The sequence below is a fragment of the Merops nubicus genome, unplaced genomic scaffold, assembly GCF_000691845.1.
Source record: "Merops nubicus isolate BGI_N331 unplaced genomic scaffold, ASM69184v1 scaffold4480, whole genome shotgun sequence".
Classification (NCBI taxonomy): Eukaryota; Metazoa; Chordata; class Aves; order Coraciiformes; family Meropidae; genus Merops; species Merops nubicus.
Window position 1 is genome coordinate 838 of NW_008584685.1, and position 19,542 is coordinate 20,379.

At 42.3% G+C, this 19,542-nt stretch overlaps 1 protein-coding gene across 1 annotated transcript; it reads right to left on the reverse strand.

Annotated features, from left to right (window-relative positions):
* Window positions 1-903: 903 nt before the first annotated feature.
* Window positions 904-14,937, reverse strand: BDP1 (B double prime 1, subunit of RNA polymerase III transcription initiation factor IIIB; the record flags this gene model as incomplete). The annotated part of the gene is made up of 12 exons (XM_008944881.1): window positions 14,933-14,937; window positions 13,303-13,847; window positions 12,572-12,683; window positions 11,448-11,507; window positions 10,920-11,063; window positions 6,915-7,048; window positions 5,852-5,946; window positions 4,803-4,857; window positions 3,996-4,139; window positions 2,036-2,164; window positions 1,525-1,702; window positions 904-1,063 (listed from the first exon to the last, which is right to left on the reverse strand). Coding segments are annotated over exons 1-12 (1,761 nt in total), but the record flags the coding sequence as incomplete, so codon positions are not given.
* Window positions 14,938-19,542: the final 4,605 nt, after the last annotated feature.

Below are 19,542 nucleotides of genomic sequence, written 5' to 3' on the forward strand. Positions count from 1 at the left end.
AGAAGTACACAAAGATAGAAGGTGGATCAGAGAAACACAGCTTCCTCTATACAAGAAAAAAACTAAGATTAGGACCCTTCAGCTTGAAAACAGTATTGTTGAAGAGTTAAAAAAGTGGCATTATAAATAAGAATAGCTTGGAGAAGATGATCAGGAAGGTAACAGTGGAAGTACAGTGCATCTTAAGCTACCAGGCATCAGGCTTAAAACAATCCAAAGAACACACCTTTTTTGTTAAGTGAATAATTAAAGGAATGAACTCTCAGCTGCAGCATGTAATTCATCACAAAGGTATAGGTAGATGCTAAAAAGCAGGAGTAAAAAGCAGTAAGAGGCACATCAAGGGCTTCAAAAGAAGCCAGATGCAATCTCAACAAGTTTCTAACCGCTGGACCCGATTAGAACATACCTGAAGAACGAACATTCAATTCTGGTCTGGTTTCTTACATCTTTCCTGAAAGCATCTCGTGGCACCCAGTACTAAAGCACAAGAGTTTCTTCAGGTTTCCTTTCTGAAGCAGCACAAACCACCCAATGCTCCTATCAGTCTCCAATGTCACGCCAGTAGGTGTTACAACAGCAAAATCTCACTTCAAGGTTTTACTGTTGATATTGTACTGGTTCATGTTCAAATACAACCTTTAGCTGTTATGTTTATAAGATAATCCAGGAACACACAGTATACTCCCTGAATAAATTTAGTATAACAGACAACCCCCTCAAGACAGCCAAATTGATAGTAGTTAAATTTTGTTGATGTTGTTAGGCTTGTTGCCTTTTTACCTAGTGGTAAAGCACCACAAAAACAGCCAAAAAGTGGCTTAGATTAGCAAACATGAAAGCACTTTTTATGGTAAAGAGGAAGATCTTAACAAGTAAGACTTACATAAAAAATAAAAATACCTTTGTTTCTTTAGTTTCTTCACACTGTCCTTCTTTACTTCTAATCTTTGAAACTGGTAACTCTGAAATGTGACTTTCTCGTGATGTATCATCTCTAATATCCGTGGTTCTCAGTTTAGCAGATTCCATTTCTAATATAACATCATTGCTATCTTCAAAGCTGAAATCAATAAAATAAAATCACAAAAATATTATGTTACAAGATTTTAAAAAAAGGACTACTATTGTTTATGGATAAGTAACACAGAAAAATTAAGCAATGCTAACATTAAATAACTACATGAGTTTTAGAGAATCTGGAGAGTTTTAGTGGTATTTGCAGGATATGAGCTTTAAAACAGCTTTTGTACTTCTGCTATTACAAGAAGATAGAAATATCCCATCTGAATATTCTAGACTAGATATTTTTTTAAAAAACTTTTTTTTTTAAAAGTTAGACTTCACTAACAGACACTGCAGAAGCTTTTTTTCCCCCACTGGTCTGTAACAATCTATGTTGAGTTCAAAGACAAATATTGGTCCTTTACATGCTTCCAATGAGGTATTAAAGCATAAAAGCTTTAGGGAAAGTTAAAACTTTAAACTTTTTATTGTGCCTAAGCTTTCCACTGTAAACATTACCTGCATAAATTGACATCACTTTCTCTCTCCAGCACATCATCCACTGGTAAACAGGACTCTGGTCTCTCTTTCTCTGTAACAGCAGTCTCATCCTGCTTTCCTTCAGTGACACTACCCAGCTCTTCTCCACAGGCAGTATGATCATCATTGCTGGCATTGCATACCACTTTTTTTTCTGCTACTCAATAAAAATTACATCAGTTTAGACATTCTGGGCAACATCTTAGAATTCCCATTCTCAAATCCTCGTTACAGTGAAGCAAGAGTTAATTTAAGACAAAAATATCCCAGTAGAAAATGCCTAAGTATTAAGATTTAAGCAAACCATTCTCAGCTAAAATATAATATTTAGGTTTAGTATGAAAGCTGATTTTTAAAGGCACTGTTCTGCAACCTCCCAAGGCAGATCAGTGATCTAATAAAACCACAAGTTCTCATTTGTCATGTTGCAATGTCTTTATATAAAAAGTTTATATTTGAACATTTGAAAGTGAGCGATTTTGCTTCTTACTTTTCTTAGAAGATTTCCCTTCTTTGGCAATTTTGGAAGGTACATCCATTTCTTCTTGAAGATTCTCCACTTCCTGCTCAGGGTCATCTTTTCTCTTCTTCTTTTTCTTCTTTTTTGCTGACACTGACTCTAATGCAACCTGTTCTTCCACCTGTTCAGAAATGCCCAAAGATTCCTCATTTTCTTTCTCAGCTGTCACTGCATCTGCTTCTGTTTCTGCATCAGAAATTCTGGCTTCCTGAAGATCACCTTGATCATTAGCAGCTTCTGTGTTGGTAACTTTTGCTATTGAGACAATACAGTTCCTGGTTAACAGACTGGTGGAGAATATCAGGAGCTATAAATTGCAAAGATATTGCTACTAGCAGGATCATGTGAATCTGTACATCACTGTCAATACACTGCCAGAAATAAAAGCTGTCAGTCACTGACTCTTAAGTCAAAAACGCTTCAGCATACATAAACTTCAACACTACACAGAGAACACATTCTGCATATGGGACAACACTTCACCAGGGTACAGTCAATATAGGGTGTACAGCCAATTTAATAAATGGTTTTGTTCCTATATCTGTTGGCAGGCTACACAGTCTCTTTAGGATCCAGGAAAAACAGGCATTGCTATTCCAGAAAAAAGTTATCCTATTTCTGCAGAAAGAAGTGATGATAGTTGCAGAAAGTATGCCATGAAAAAGTAATTATTGTCAATAAATGTATTGTAGTTAATCATTCCTATTTACATAAGAAAACTGAATTATTATCTAGCTAATAATTCACAAGTTCTTTTCTGGGTTTAATGAGTTTCTAGTGTTCTCCTCACTCCCTTTTTCGGAACATTTGATCTTGATTCTGTATGAATGCAGCTCAACCAACAAGAACCTTTCCCTGCCCTTTTTATTATCCTAATACAACTTTATTGTATTATTCTATAATCAAATATTATTCTAATACAAACTTGTTCCCTTGTAATTAAGAAATCCAAAATGCAAGAGAAGTAGAAAAGCATACTCATTTTGCTTTACACATAAAGTATCTCTGATCTACTATTACAGTCCATGAACAGAATTTCTGTATGTGGCTTTAAGTCCTAATAGGTGGGACACATTACTTAATCAAATTTAAAATCAAGGCTATAGAAAAGCAGGAACCATGTCAGTTTTAAGAATTAAACAGCAATGTTGCTTCCTAGTTAGTATCCCTTTTAAAAAGGTTGTTCACTTATTTGTTCCACAATACCACTTATAAGAAAATGGGTCCTTGTGGAACAAACAAACAAATGCCACATGATTAGCAAGGAATTTATGAAACGGTGCCAGTATAACTGTTTTGAATTTAAGCACACCTATGGAAGGTGCTTTCACAGGTACTGAGTTAAGAAGACACTATACAGTGATAAATAGTAATTAAACATAATCTTTATCCTTGAGTTTGAACAGATCCATAAAACCAAAACAACTTTTACAAGACTCAAGAAGAATCACACCCATCAGACTTAGGGAGTCAAATTATAATTAAAGCAGAAACAATCCTTTGAAGAAGAGGGTTTTAAATGGAAGTAAAAATTAAAAGTTGCAGAAGAGCTTGCCAGAAATACATTTTTGGCTCAAGGTTTCTAAAAGTGAATTCATTAGCAACTCATGGAGACACTCATCAACTCTGTAATTAGAAAATCCTGTTCAGAATATCAGTGCTTCAAACAGTGCTTCACCGAGATCAACAGATCTCAGTGTGGTCTCACATCCCTGCTCAGAAAAAATGCACCTCAGGAAACCAGCTGCTACCCACTATTAGCACCCCACACATCAGTAAACTACATCTGAAAAAATTATGCTGTGAAGCCAGGATCAGCTTGCCCTGTCCAGAACAAGTAAAAAAAGATTCCCTGCATGATTTTTCCTCTGCTAGCAACACATTACTGATCACTGTTCTGTAATGCTATCTCAAGCACTCTTTGAATTACCTTTTGGCTTCTTTCGAGGCCTTGGTGGCTTCTTTTCCTTTGGCTTATGGCTTTTAGCAGTTTTTTGCTTCCTCTTTTCCTCATCTGCTAAGACCTTCTCAAGCAGCTGGGCAAAGAATTCAAAATCAAAAGGCCGCTTTTCTTCTATCAGAATAAAGCAAAGGAATGTAAAATATTTCTAAGCTGATAATTTTTCCAAGTTTGTGGTACATGACATGATATGAAAAGCAAAGGTTATATAAATTTAAACATAATTCTTTTTGAAAATACTTCCTGTATCACTTGAGCAGGGACTAACTGACATATGTATGGATTATGGTAGCTTGGTTTTAAAAAACAAATAGTGAAGAAGTTACAGTACTTAGTAGTTCAGAGAATTTAAGATTATGACAAACACACAAATTTTACCATAGCATCAAAGAATGTACTGACAGGCTGCTCTATGACTTATGTAGCTCATTCAAATAATACACAAAGCTTTTTAAGTACTCTCAAAGTAGTTCACACTAATTACGTGCTCCAGACATTCCCATGAATCAGAATAACCTTCAACTGAAAATATATAGAAAAGTTTATATTAACCTTATTTATCAGACATACAGAAAAGTCAGAAATTAAACCTAAAGATCTTTATTGTCAGCTATGTTTATTATAAAAAACCTAAGATTCCTCAGCTTCTGAGCTCAGCCATGAGCAACCTTTTTCTTGTAATTAATTCAAACAAAGCAAAGCACAAATATTACCATGAAAAAAAATGACTACCATTTAATAACTCATTGCAGGGTAGAGTACCTTTACTTTACTTACTGAAAGCTTTGTCTATCCTCCATCCATTAGCTTTTTCTTCTCGTTTGAACTTGTTCTAAAAGCAAAGGTACATTTGCCTTTTTCAGTAAACAAGAAATGCAACAATATATTGTACAAAGTGGCAGCTCAAGATAGCATTCTTCAATGCAAAAAAATTTTCTACCAATTAAAGTTGCTACAAACTTAAAAGCACACTCAGAGAACACAAGTTTGTAATTAATTTTTAAATATAAAATCTGTCATTGTGGGAAGATAATGGAAGACTGCAAGGAGGAGTGTAAACACGATCAAGTGACTTGGAGCTGGTGTGTCAAAAAAAGCATCTATCACACTAATCATTGTTTAGTCTTGTGTGCTTGACAAGCAGAACATCTTTGTTTAGATAACACAGGCCTGTGAAGGACTTGGGGGCACCTTACCAGACATGCCTGGGGTTCCTGCCCTGCTGTGAGAAAGATGAAAGCACAGTGGAAAACTACATCTGCAAAAATCCCCAGTACACTGCCAAAAGCAGCAGGTCAAATGTTTTTTTTTCACTCTCTGGCAAGGACTGAGCTCCCCTATGCCTCTGTCCCCACTTGTGTGTCTCCTCGAGTGCTGCTGTGGTTTTTCTGCCTCCTGCCTGTGTTGGTTCACACAGGCACCAACAGCTACCACCAGTCCTATTTTATTATTTTCAACCTCTTTTTCTGTACTTTCAATCCCACCAGAGCTTGAAATATCAAAGATTTTCCCATCAGGATACCACGAGAGAGGCACCACAAAAGACCCTCACCAAACATCCCCTTATGCTTATCAGCATTCTTCAGTTAAAATCAATTGAGACAAACTGTGCCTAATTATGCTAGTCTTAATAGAAAAGTTGATTTGAATTCAATCCATACTAATTTCTCAGATACTTACTACATTTGAGAAATAGGTATTAAAAAAGCATTGCTACAGAGCCAATCAGCATTAAAATGATCAGTACTAACAGAAGAAGCATAGGCACAGCGACTGAGAGACAGAAAAGTGAAAATGGATATTTTATTGCATGCTTCAACTTTTACCTTAATTTCTGCTCTAGCTCTGTGAGGAAACAGCCGTCCAATCAAGGAGAAATCTGTTCCTACCATGCTGATAGCTAAAAAGAACATGTCTGTCTCTGCAGGGGAAGAAAAGATACAAACACTTACGTATTTAGTTTGCCATCTGTCTTGCTATCTAAAATAAAAGCACCTTTCAAACTTAATGCAACAAGACTGATAACTTTAAGGTTACTTACTGTGGCTGCAAGTTCAGCTGAGCTGGACTGTCTATTACCTAAGTACCTCTAATAACATCTGCTAAATAAACTACTGCTAGAATAACTGTCTAATCTACTATAAAACTGCAGAAATAATACATTTAGCAAAGCTAGTAAATCAAAGCTAAGCAACTCCAAATTGTCAATGTTCATTTTTATTCTGATCACAACTACAAAAAAAAATCAGAACAAGACATATGTAAAAATACCATCTCCATTATTGATGAAAGCAAAAGCATGCATTTCAAAAGCAGCAGTGAAATCTGAAGCTAAATTTTCCGTGTATAGTTGTATAAAAACATTTCCAATTATAAAAAGTCTTGCCCAGTGTTGTCAGCCTAAAAATAATAATGAATTAACAGCAGACACAATTAAAAAAAAATATCCACTCAGAAAAACACATGTGTCCATGAAATCAGCCCACACAGAGTTGGCTTATATATTTTATTCCTGCCCATGCTGGAAGAACCAAGTAAATAAACCGTTAAAAATTTGCCAACTGCCACATATGTACCAGAGACCAGAATCCAGAACTACTTTCTGGTAAAGCAGACGAGCATTTCCACAGCACCTAAACATTCATGACAGAAGAAATTCACAGGTAGCACTGCAGTTTTTGAAACATGACTATTTTCACAGTAAATTAAACATTACTATTTTCACAGTAAACATCAAAGCTCTGCTTAGTGTAAGAGTTTGGAGGTTTAAGATTATACCCCACAATACATTTACTCCTCTGAAAATATAACTTGTTGAGTACAAAGCATAGGTGAAAAAATAAAAGATTTTTCTGAGGACTCAAAACTTGAAACAAGAAATATACTCACCTTTATTTGACCATGGCTTTGTGTAAAAGCTTTTCCTGAAGCTGGAATACGTAGTTGTGGAGCCACGCTCAAAGATGGGATCATTTTCTTCTACAACACATGGACCTTTTGTTCTTAGAACTTCTACAGTTAAACTGGAAAAGCAAACACATGAAGAGACTTATCTGGAAACACTGCTAACAAGACAAATAGCATATAAGCCAGTTATTCAGATTACACAGTGCCAACCCTGACTTGTGGCAGGAGAATTCAAGTTTAATAATGAGAGAATGCAGCAGGAAATGATTGTTCTATTCAGCCTGGGCAAGTAAATTTGCTTTTCCCTTTTAATAAGATATGTACAGACAGACATAATTAAATATCTTAAGATAATAAAAAGATTGTATTTTTAACATTCAAGAACGTTGTTTTGCAAACCCACATAAGCCTCTCCATACCCTTTTAGAATACTTTAAAGTTCTTTTACCAGGACTGCTCTATCCTTACACCTTAGCCTAAGTGTCAGGCTAATGAAATATTTGGGGAACTCAGTAATTTGATAAACTAACACTTAAGAAACCCATATTCTAAGCAAGGTTACTGAAAACACTGACAGATGAATAAAGCGGCGAAGGTGCAAGATGCAAAGCTGGAGCAAATCATGCCAACAACTTGAAGTGCTGGGGTTAAACCCCCAGCCCTGAATAAGGGTTGCCAAGTGAATGATGTCCACAACCAGGCAAGAAAGACCCTCCTGATTCTGATGAGGATGCCTCCTCAAGTGAGTCTTGTAATGTAAGACCAGTGTATAGGCGAAGGGCAGAATTTGATGACAACAGACAGCAGCTGAGAAAAGATGCATTTTACAAGATTAAACACAACAAGAGGTAAATGACATCACTGAGTGATTTCAACGACAGCCAGAACCCCTGCTCTTGTGGACGGTTCATCTGTGTGACCAGGGAGCATCAGGGCTTACTCTTGATGAGCCAGACTCCAAGAAATTTGTCATACTGAGTTCTGATTCCTTTGTGCAATTGGAACAACAATCAAGTGACCAATTTGTTGGCCGTGGGCACTGTGGGATGTAGAAATAAATACCTGATGGAGAATGCCTGGCCAGGACTGGACTGACCATGGGATGCTCCGTGAAATGGAACTCAACACATGAAAGAAAAAGGGAAGAAAGTGGCCATCTTTGCTGGCCGAGCTGATGCCTTAATGCAATTTGCATTCACTGTTTCTATGAGAAATACCATTATTAGAACGGTTCCACCAGCCTATAAGCATATAATGATGACACTTTTAACAAGACAGGGAAGTCCATCAGAGAAGTAGATGATAAAAGTTGATAAAGTACAGCAACTGCGGGATCTTGGAGAATGGGGCCCCCCAAGAAACTGAAAGAAATCAAAGTACCCAACGTCAGTGGGCCCCCCCAGGAGAATGGACACTGAGAAACCTGACGCCACTGGACCAGCCAACACAGAACCTCTCGAGGGGAGGTGTTTGCAGCTTTGTTAAAGGATGGAGTATTTTGCAGCAAAACTGATGGTGCAGAACCCCAGGAACTGTGGAGATTATACATGCAGAGAGGGTTACATAAACCCAGCAGAAAAGTGCAGAGGTATAAGGTGAACATCTCAGAAACAGTTAAACCTTTGGCACCTCCTCTGGAAACTCAACAGGACTCCACATTTGCCCACAGAAAGCTCCCTGTGGATGAATCAGCTGTTCTGGGGGAGAAGGATGATTGGAGGCTGTATTCTGACCTGTATCCTGGGAAAGAACTTCATGAAATAATGCAACATCACAACTAAAGGAGAATTTGGGAAATTGCCAGGACAAATCCAGCACATGGACTACATTGGACCTTTACCCCAGGACCAAGGATGACTGATTGAACAGATGAATGGCCTATTAAAAGAACCCTGAAGGAAGCTAGGAGATGGAAACCAGTCCAGGTGGAGAACTCAACTCACAGATGTGCTATGTCCTCTCAACAACAGACCCATTCAGGAGATGGAGACTCCCTTGATGCTCATGACTATGCCCAATTTGCAGACATAGCTTCTAACAGTGAGTGAAACTTTGACTTACTGGGAAATTGTCCTGGGTGCAATGGCCCCTTACTGGGCCACTCCAGACGCTGCTGGGCTAGACCTTTATGCATTAGAATTGATAAAAGTAAGTCGAAATCAGATAAGAGTTATTAACACCAGGATAGGCATCCAAATTCCCTCAGGACACTTTGGTCTGAGAGATGCTTGCTCAAGCTTAGCTCTTAAGGGTGTTCATGTGATGGGAGGAGTGATTGATGAAGACTATCAAGAAGAAATTAAGGTAAACTTGTTAAATAATGGTAAGCAAGACTTGGTTGTTCAACCCCATTATAGAATAGCACAGTTATTGATATTGTCAGTTTTAGAAAGAACAGTGAGGAGGGGGGAACCACCCCAAATTACCACCGTATGTGGGGATAACGGGTTTGGATGCACCAATTTTACTAATGGAAGAAAATTATGGGTCCTCCTGAGCCAGCTGAAGCAATAGCTGTAGGGAAGGCTAATACCATCTTCATCATGAAGCCTGGGCAACAAAAACATGAACATGTCCTCGCAAATAAGCGTTACTTGCGAGAATGACCACAAGGTGTAGACCCTTACTTTACAGACCCAGTGTGGAGCTGCTGAGAGTGCGAGCACAAAGTGTGAAGGATCTCAGTATCTGTGTAGTGATGGACATTATGCCTCCTTGCTATGGAGATATGACGGTGACAGCAGTATCAGGAGCACCCGCGTGACGAGGACGCGTGCTGACTGACTTGGTGTACATGGGTGGGCAGCACGTCCCCAGGAGAGCAGTGGGATGGGGATCCAAACTGCGAGGCTGGGTCTGACATGGATGGGGAACTGTGACGAGTGAATCACCAGCTGTGGACCTCAGCCAAGCCAGAGGATCCCTGCGTCCTGGGAATGCAAGGTGGAGAGTGATGGATTTGCAGCTGGTGGTAGTGTGAGGGCTGTGGCTCATCCATGTGCCAAAGGACTGAATGAAGTGCTGGGGTTAAACCCCCAGCCCTGAGAAAGGGCTGGCATATGGATGATGTCCACAACCAGGCAAGAAAGACCCTCCTAACTGATTTTCCCCCAGGGCCTGGGCAGTCTTGGGTGGGAACAGGTTAGGAGGTCACCACCAGGTGCCCCCACCTTCTACATTAACTTGGAGGTGGGGCAAGAAGCCACCTCTATAAGAGCTGACCCTGCTTGCAGTGCAGTTGGGAAGTCTGCCTACACAGGGCATGTGCTGTGTGCAGATTCTGGTTATCAAAAGGGCTCCCTGACTCTTCATAGCAAGTGGAGCTCCACGGATACCAGGGCAAGATGATGCATCTGTTTCTGGGGAGCTACCACATAATTTGACTCCTTTTCTGGCTGGTTCCATCTACCACAGCATGGTTCCAGAGTCAGCTTGCTCCCTCCTTCACACTATATGCTGCAAGTGAGTGTGTTAACTTACTCCTTCCTCCAGTGGTGGGCCACCTTGGATCTCTGGTGTATGATTTAAGAACAGAGGAAGGACTTTGGTTACTGGCTTTTCCCTTTATGATACTATGTTACTGGCTTGCCCATTAATGATACTAGCCTTCTATGTCAGGAAAGTGGTCAGCAGAAGACAACTGAATAAGAGTAAGCAGACACATGCAACTGTGAGAAACACAGAGGTTAACCAAATAGAAGACATTTGGAAGTTTGACAAATATTCAGTACTCACTCACTGTACTAAAATAACACATCTTCCTCTCTATTTTCTTCTTCAAAAACGTTATAGAGAAGATTTGCCAATACTGAGATGCAGAACACTGCTGCTTGTAATTTGCCACATATTAAAAAAAAGTTAGGATAGCTCAGCCTTCAACACATAAATATACTGATGTTTTCCCATCTCCAGAGTAACGTTCTCTAGTCACAAACTAAGCTGCAATGTAGTATATATTGTCTGTGAGTCAGGCACAGAGATTATTACCTTTCTTCATCCAGAATAATTGAACCATCTTCTGCTACTTTCACACGAGGAACTAGAAGTGGAGCATCCTGACTCTCCTCCCCATTCTCTGCTTCTTCCTCTTCATCATCTTCTTCATGATCAGGAGTTCTTCTCTCTTCCTGTCTACAATTTTGAGACACCAAGCAAAAATACTAGTTTTGTTAGTGTTTTGAATTGCTGCTCCTCTGTATGCCAGAAATTCAACAATTTAATGAACTACTCAGCAATGCAACCCACCCGCAAGTTAGTCAATTCATAAACTCAGGAATTTGCATTTCATTCTATCATAAAATGGACAAATCCCAAAACATAATATTAAAACCAAAATGCTCTTTAACCATGCTCCCCTCCCAAATTACAATTATAAATAAGTGCTTTAATACTGAAACAGTTAAAAAAAACCCCAATAGACCTATGCTGTTAGAATTAACACAGAAATTAGTTTTTTTAAAAAAAAAAAACAAAAACAAAACTTTACTGTTAAGTACTTCCCTCATGAAGACTTACTCTTTCATTTGACTCAGTGCTGAATTTTTTTCTGTTCTCTTTTCTTCTGCCAATGAAGACCTAGAATTTTAGAAAAAGCTAGAGATGAGCACCTGTACAGATACCATTCTGCTCCAGTCCACAAAACCTGCCTTTAGCAGACAATGGACAAAGAAATGCTAGGCTTCTTTTTCAGTTCTTTGTACCCCATTAGACTTGAGACGAACTGAACAACCACCACTGCCTAATGAATTTTGCCCTTTATATTCTGCATAACCAAGGTCAAAAAAAAAAAAAAGATATTTCAAGCAATAATCCCCTTGGAAATAATAAGGGTACAGGGACTGTGAGAGTGCCTGGTTCATTACCTGCTTAAGGGCTATGCAGTGTAAAATAAAACACAGGAAGCAAAAAAGTTTGTGCGCTTGTGCATTTTGTTTAACTAGCAACTGATGACAGTCACAGAAAACTCATCTGCTGCTGAGATGAAGAATAGGACTTGGAGAGCTGTACTTATGTTTATGAGATGGGTTTTGGTAGCTGCAGGGAGAAGACCCTGCTCTGTCTGTGGCAGCCTGTGCAGCCAGCTGTGCCCCTGCTCCCTCTATGTGGGCACCTCTGAGGCGCTCCTTCAGCCTTGCTACTGGTGAAACCTGGAAAGGCAACAGTAGCAGCTATATCCATCCAGCTGGAATGAAGAGACCTCATGGGTCTTGCAGTGTGTTTTGCACTTCAGCACCTAGGAAGAAGAAATGCTTAGCTTCCTGTAGTCCCACCAGATTTGGCAGGCATTCATAACATCCCAGCCAGCTGCAACTAAAAATTTAACATCAGACAGTAAAAAAAAAAACAAAACACCCACGTATTTTCTATTATTCTGCATTGGACAGAGATAAAACAGCAGTGGGGACAGGTTCAAACTTTTTGTATTAACAAGTACACTAAACTCCACTTGCTTTCCTGTATAAAGATTGATAGGAATATAGGAAAAGTAGATAGGAAAATGTAGTGGTAACAAAAGCTTCTAGACAACAATACTGCATCTGTGCTGATATTCCAGATTTAAGAATTCTCCTTTTCACAATTATCAAATTCGTGAAGAAAGAAAAATCATTTAACTTAAGGAGAGAAAGTGTCACACTTACTTCATAGGATTGTTTTCTGGCAGGTAGTATATCAAGTCTCTCATGGTCATTTTAGAACGATCTGGTGGAGAACGTCCTTCAATTATTGGAGGCCTGTGTTTCAACTGTTTCCACATGAAAAGAAAAAAAACAAACGTGAATTTCACCCTGAAGATACTTTTGTTTCACAAATTTGTATTTTTCTTTGTTTACAAAGCACCCCATTGAGGGAATTTTGTTGTTTCCCCTGGCAAATGAAACAGGTTTATCTTACACTTATCTTACCTCTTTATCAGAGGATACCACAGACCCTTAAGTGATTTCCCACCTCAGAGAAATTCAGTACTTGGCATAAGTAAAAGTTATTCAAAATTACAGAACTGCCAACAATCAAGGTGAAAAGATATGAGGAACCCCAATTCCGAAGCTTATTACAGAACACTTCCCCATTACATTATCGACTATGAAATTTTTGAAATCAGCACGTTGCCATTCTCATGTCGAATAGGCTTATGGTTCTAACCAAAAGAGACACATTTTGTCATGCAATCCATATTATGAGGGAAGACAGTGCTGCTACTGCTTATGAACAGGCTAAACCCTCACGGAGTTACGAGATGTCACAAACTACCAGCAGTAGGCAGCTGATGACCACCAAAGAACACTACTGCAAAGAGATAATAAATGTCAGGTGAATCATTTGTCTTTGCCCTTCGCAGACCAGCACTGCTCAACACAGAGGCTTACCATCTGCTCTTTCTTCAGCTCTTCTTTAAGCATTTCCCTTAACTTCCGAGCTTTGAGGATCCTCTCACGGTCAGAGCACATTCGGTTCTCCTTTACGGAAGCAGGTTTCGTAGGTAGTTTTTCCTCCTGTGTTCCTGATCTTTCCTGTGTTGGTCTCTCCTTGAGTGGAGACGGTACGTTCTTCTGCAAGCTATCATCATTTTTTTGAGCACTTACAGCTACAGTCTGCTCTTTGTTCAATGATTTTTTTAGTGGGGAAAACTGTGGCACTTGTGGCACAGGTGTTTTCTTTTCGGGCAGCATGGGAGATTTTAAAGGGCTTTCAACATTACTCTTTTCTGATGGAGAGGAATCCTGAAGTGAAGCTGAGCCATCAGGAGTCTGTGATGCTCTCCTCTGCGGTTTTGATGCAGAATGCTGAGAAGATGAAGGTCCAGCTCTGGGTTTGACAAGATTAGGCGTGGTGGAGATCCGTTTTCTTCTCTGTGTGGGCACATCTGCAGGTTTAGCAGCTTCTTCGGCATCGTTTGGGCTATCTGCCTTCTCATCACTGGAAAATTTTTAACAGAGTATTCTGAAATACTTGACAGGTTTGTAACTCTTACATGCAAGGTATGTTTATGCACCAATCAGTATAAACATAGTAATACACAAAACCACAGTTATCTACTAGAACCAACCTGTAGCTGGTACTTCCTCAGAAACTAATCAGCTATAAGAACTAGTGTATTATTTTCTAATATTAAAAAATTCTCTAATATTGTTTACTATTAATTAAGTTTACTGTTACAAGCTAGTTGGCCAATAACCCTAAACTCACACGCTCCTTCCCCAAACCTGTCTTTGGAAGGCTCTCCACTTTCAGCTGAGAAAATCAAACATCATAGCCCAGTAAAGCTTCGCAAAAAATAAGCCACATAACAGAGACGGCATGTTAAAAACATTTTAGTAAAGTTATATACAACAAGTAGTTTGATAGGTTTTGTTACAATCAATCTGAACATTCCTCTTACACGTTTGCAAGTATGCACGTAAACTGTGAAATAAAAAAATAATAAAATTTAGCAGTCAAACTGGCTGCTGTTATTCTACTGCCTACACTCAATACATCAAATGTAGCCACTTAGAGGCAGCAACTTTCAGCTTCTCTGGAGAGCTTTCTTATTTAAGTATTTTTTCCATTCCTTCCACAGAGTCATTTTTAAAGTGCAAGTAAAATTGCCAACCATTATGACCCTCCAGAATCTGCAGACTCCTCCAGTGTTGATCTCCTTGGCTGTTGCTCACAGTAGGACTGCAGCAGTTATAACTGAGGGGTTTTAATTCTACATTGTAACTATGCCTTGCTTCTGCCCTTAAGGACAACCACACCCACCACTCACTTAGCCATCTTCAGAAACAGTCAGAAGCAAAAGCTTTTGCAGGAATATAGGAAAACCATAAACATACAAGAAAACTTTCCCAAATCCCTCTAGCTACTCTTTGTCTGCGACTCAAGCAAATGCTACAGGTGATGTTATTGCATTTAACAGTCTCTGCTAAATAGATTAATCAAGTTGTGAGTTCATAACCTGTAAGTTCATATGCATCTTTAGTACACAGAACACCCCTCAGCAAGGTGTTCAACAGCCTCACTACATGGTGCCTGTCTGTGTGTTCTGAATGAGATCTTCACAAGTTCCCTTCAACACCCTTTGGTTTTCATACAGCAAGAAACGGGGGAAAGTAATTCATCACTTATCTTCTCCTTACTACCTGTGTGCCAACTTTATTTAGGGGGATACAATTCTTTTCCAAGAATATCTTAAAGGATTTCAGCCATCTGCCTGGTGAGATTGTCACCTGGCTGCTCTGATGCTGGAACAATGGGGCTGGCAGCACGAATCTAGAAGGGAGGGAGGCCAAGCAACTGGGATCCCTGTCCAGAGAAGGGGGCATTGACAAGGCAGTTGGGAAACAGACACAAGCCCTCAGCCTTTGGGGGCAACTCCTCTCAGGTGTAAAGGAGAGTTACTCCCTCAAGGAAGATGTCACATGTCACTCAGCTAAGTGGACCACCATGGAGAGAGGTGTCCAGTACCTGAGGGAATTGGCTGTGCTGGGGATGATTTACAATGACCAGAATGACGAGCAGTCCCCCAGAGATCCAGGTGAAGTCCTACGCACACCACCCATGTGGAGGAAGTTCCTGCGAGGGGCACCACCACCATATGCCAGCTCCTTGGTGGGAGTGTCCTGGAGGAATGGCCAGGGACAAACGGTGGATGAACTGGCTGGCCAGCTCCAGCAATACAAAGGTAGTCTCTTCCTACAGGCCTGCATTTTGTCTGTGGAGGAACTGTCCCAGAAGGTCCAGAAAATTGAAGAAGACCTGTCCTACTCTGCAGCTGTACAGGTCTGTGTCTCAGTTATTGGAAGCAGACAGTCCCCTGCTCAAGAGAGATAATATGGGAAGTACATCTCACATGGTACCTTGTGGTATTACCTAAGTGACCAGGGAGAGGACATGAGGAAGTGGGATGGAAAGCCCACTTTGACTCTAGCTGCACGAGTACATGAGCTGCAAGGGAAAGCAACTGTGAAAGGGGAGTCATCCAAGAAAAACACTGCTCCAGATGCCAATGGAAACCTCCCCAGACAGAGTACAAGAGCTGATCTTACTTCTGATCCTCTTGAAGGGACCTATATATCATTTTTACAAGAGATGAGCGACTCCGACCAGGATTAGAGGGGCCCTGCCTCCAGCCGGGTGAAGGAGAGGGACAGTGGGGCTCACTGGACTGTGTGGATCCAATGGCCCAGCACCTCAGACCCACGGAGTTCAAGGCTCTGGTCAACACTGGTGCACAGTGCACCCTGACCCCATCCTGCTGTAGTGGGGCCGAACTGATCTCTATTGCCAGGTGACAGGGGATCCCAGCAGCTCCCTGTGCTGGGAGCTGAACTGAGCCTGACTGGGAAGGAGTGGCACAAACACCCCACCCTGACTGGCCCAGAGGACCCGTGCATCCTTGGCACACACTACTTCAGAAGAGGGGATTTCAAGTACCCCAGAGGGTACCTCTGGGCCTTTGGTATCACTGCCTTGGAGGAACTTGAGCAGCTGCCCCCCTTGTCCGGGCTCTCAGAGGACCCTTCTGTGGTTGATGCAGGTAGAGCTGCCAGCCACTACCACAACAGTGCACCTGCAGCAGCCAGCCAAGATTCCCTGAACCCCATCCAGAACCTGATTCACCAGCTAGAGAGCCAGTGGGTGATCAGCTACTCACCCTTCAATGCCCTCATAGGGCCTGTGTGAATGCCTAGTGGGGAATGGAGACTGACAGTGGACTACTGTGGCCTGAATGAAGTGACACCAGTGATGAGCGCTGCTGTGCCAGACGTGCTGGGGTTCCAGTAGGAACTGGAGTCAAAGGCAGCAAAGTGGCACACCATGACTGACACTGCTAACGTGTTTTTCTGCACTCCTATAGAATCAGAGTGCGGCCACAGCTGCAGAACAGAGCCCAGACATCTGCCATGGCCTGATCCATACTGCACTGGAGAAGGGTAGAGCTCCAGAACACCTACAGTGCATTGACAACATCATCGTGGGGTGTGACACAGCAGAATTCTTTGAGAAAGGGATGAAAATAATTGAAATCCTCCTGAACACTCGTTTTCCCATAAAGCAGAGGTTAAGGCACTGGCACAAGAGATCTAGTTTTTGGGGAATATGTTGGAAAGATGGGTATTGTCAGATCCCAATGGATGTGATCAACAAGATAGCAACCATGTCCATGCCAACCTGCAGAAAGGAACCACAGGCTCTCTTGGGTGCTGTGGGTTCCTGGAGAATGCACATCCCAGACTACAGTCTGATTGTGAGCCCTCTATACCAAGTGACCTGGAAGAAGAACGATTTCAAATGGGGCCCTGAGCAGCAGCGAGCCTTTGAACAAATTAAACGGGAGATTGGGCACGCAGTAGCTCTCGGGGCAGCCCAGGCAGGACAAGATACTAAAAACATTCTCTACACCGCAGCCGGGAAGAACGGTCCTACCTGGAGCCTCTGGCAGAGAGCACCTGGGGAGACCTGAGGATGACCTCTGCGGTTTTGGAGTTGTGGATACAAAGGATCTCAGGCCAACTACACTCCAACTGAAAAAGAGATTCTGGCAGCATATCAAGGAGCTGGAGCTGCCTCAGAGGTGGTTGGCACTGAAGCACAGCTCCTCCTGGCACCCCGCCTGCTGGTGCTTGGCTGGATGTTCAAAGGGAGGGTCTCCTCCACACACCATGCGATGCCACATGGAGTAAATGGGTTGCCCTGGTAACACAACGGGCTAGAACAGGGAACCCCAGCTGTCCAGGAATCCTGTAGGTGATCCCAAACTGGCCAGAGGGCAAAGATTTTGGGACGCCACCAGAGCAGATGACATTTGCCAAGGAGGCCCCACCACATACCAAGCTGCCAGAGAACGAGAAGCGATGCGCCGTGTTCACTGGTGGGTCCTGTCGTATTGCGCCACCAGAGCAGATGACATTTGCCAAGGAGGCCCCACCACATACCAAGCTGCCAGAGAACGAGAAGCGATGCGCCGTGTTCACTGGTGGGTCCTGTCGTATTGTGTGGCTACAAAGGTGGAGGAAGGCTGCTGTGTGGAGTCCCACACGGCGAGGGCCTGCAGCTCCTGAAGGGCAAGGTCAGGTCAGTCTGGAGAGCTGAAAGCCGTCCAGCTGGCTTTAGGTACTGCTGAGAGAGAGAAGTGGCCAGTGCTCTATCTCTGCACTGCCTTATAGATTGTGGCAAATGCCTTGTAGGGCTGGTTACAGCAGTGGAAGAGAAGCAACCAGCAGAACAGAGGTAAACCTATCTGGGCTGCTGAATTATGGTAAGATATTGCTGCTCAGGCAGGGAACCTGGTTGTCAAAGCACGTCATGTGTATGTCCCTGCACCCAAGAGACAGGCCAGAGCAGAACATCAGAACAACCAGTGGGTGGCTCAGGCTGACAAGATTTGAGTGGCTCAGGTAGATTTGGACTGGCAGCACAAGGGTGAATTATTAATAGCTCGGTGGGCCCATGACAGACACCTCAGGCCGTCAGGGTGGAGATGCAACATAGAGATGGGCTTGAGACCGAGGGGTGGATTTGACCATGGCCACTATCACAGAGGTCATCCATGACCGTGACACGTGCTGCAATGAAACCCCAGTGGTATGTGGGACAATGGCTCAAATATAAATACGGAGAGGCCCAGGAGACTGACTACATCCCCCTGCCACAGACCCACCAAAGCAAGCACCATGTCCTCACAATGGTGGAGGCAACTACTGGATGTCTGGAAACACATCCAGTGCCCCATGCCACCACCCAGGATGCCATCCTGGGCCTTGAAAAGTAACTCCTGTGGTGAAAAGGCACCCCAGAGAAAATATCCAAAAGCGTATTTTCAGACCACATATAGTCATACTCAGCACATAAAACTGTGGCGAAAAGGAAGAAAGGAGGACATTTGGAGCAATTGTGTTTGTCCTCCCTAGTAACTGCTACAGGCACAGAGCCCAGCTTTCCTGGAAATGGCTGGACACCTGCTGCTGATGGCAAGTGGTGAACTAATTCCTTATTTTGCTTTGCTAATTAAACTGTCTTGATTTCAGGCCACAAGTTTCTGTGCTTTTGCCCTCCTGATTCTCTGCCCATTGTGCAGCAGGGAGCAAGGCAGCAGCTGTGTGAGGCTCAGCGGCCAACCAGGGGTTAAGCTGCAAGAGGGAGGTCCTGAAGGACCGGTCGGAGGCATGCATTTCCACTGAAACGAAAGGGACTTGAAAAATTAGACAATCAAACTCAGAAAAGCCAGAAAGTTCTCTCTCATTAATGCATCAAGAAGTGAATACAAAACAGTGCTGCAGAACACAAGATCAAAGTCACTCAGTTAGGGAGTGCAAAGAACTTTTGCCGTACACAGCAAACTGGAGCTCTACGCGGCCGCAGTGCCAGGAAAACCGAGCACCAGGCACCGCCAGGCCCCTCCTTTGCAGTCCTAACCTGAATGTTCCTTCAAGCACCTGCAGTTCACCGCAGTAAAGAAACGCAGGTTTTGCTTAGGTTGCAGATGCGTCAAACACGCCGAGGCCGTCGGCCGACTAACACGCGCCCTGCCGCCACCAGGCCCGGACCGGAGGGCGGTGCCGCGGTCCTGTTCCAAGGCGTCGGCGAGATGAGACTCCTCCAAACCTGAGCGGGGACAACCCGCAGGTGA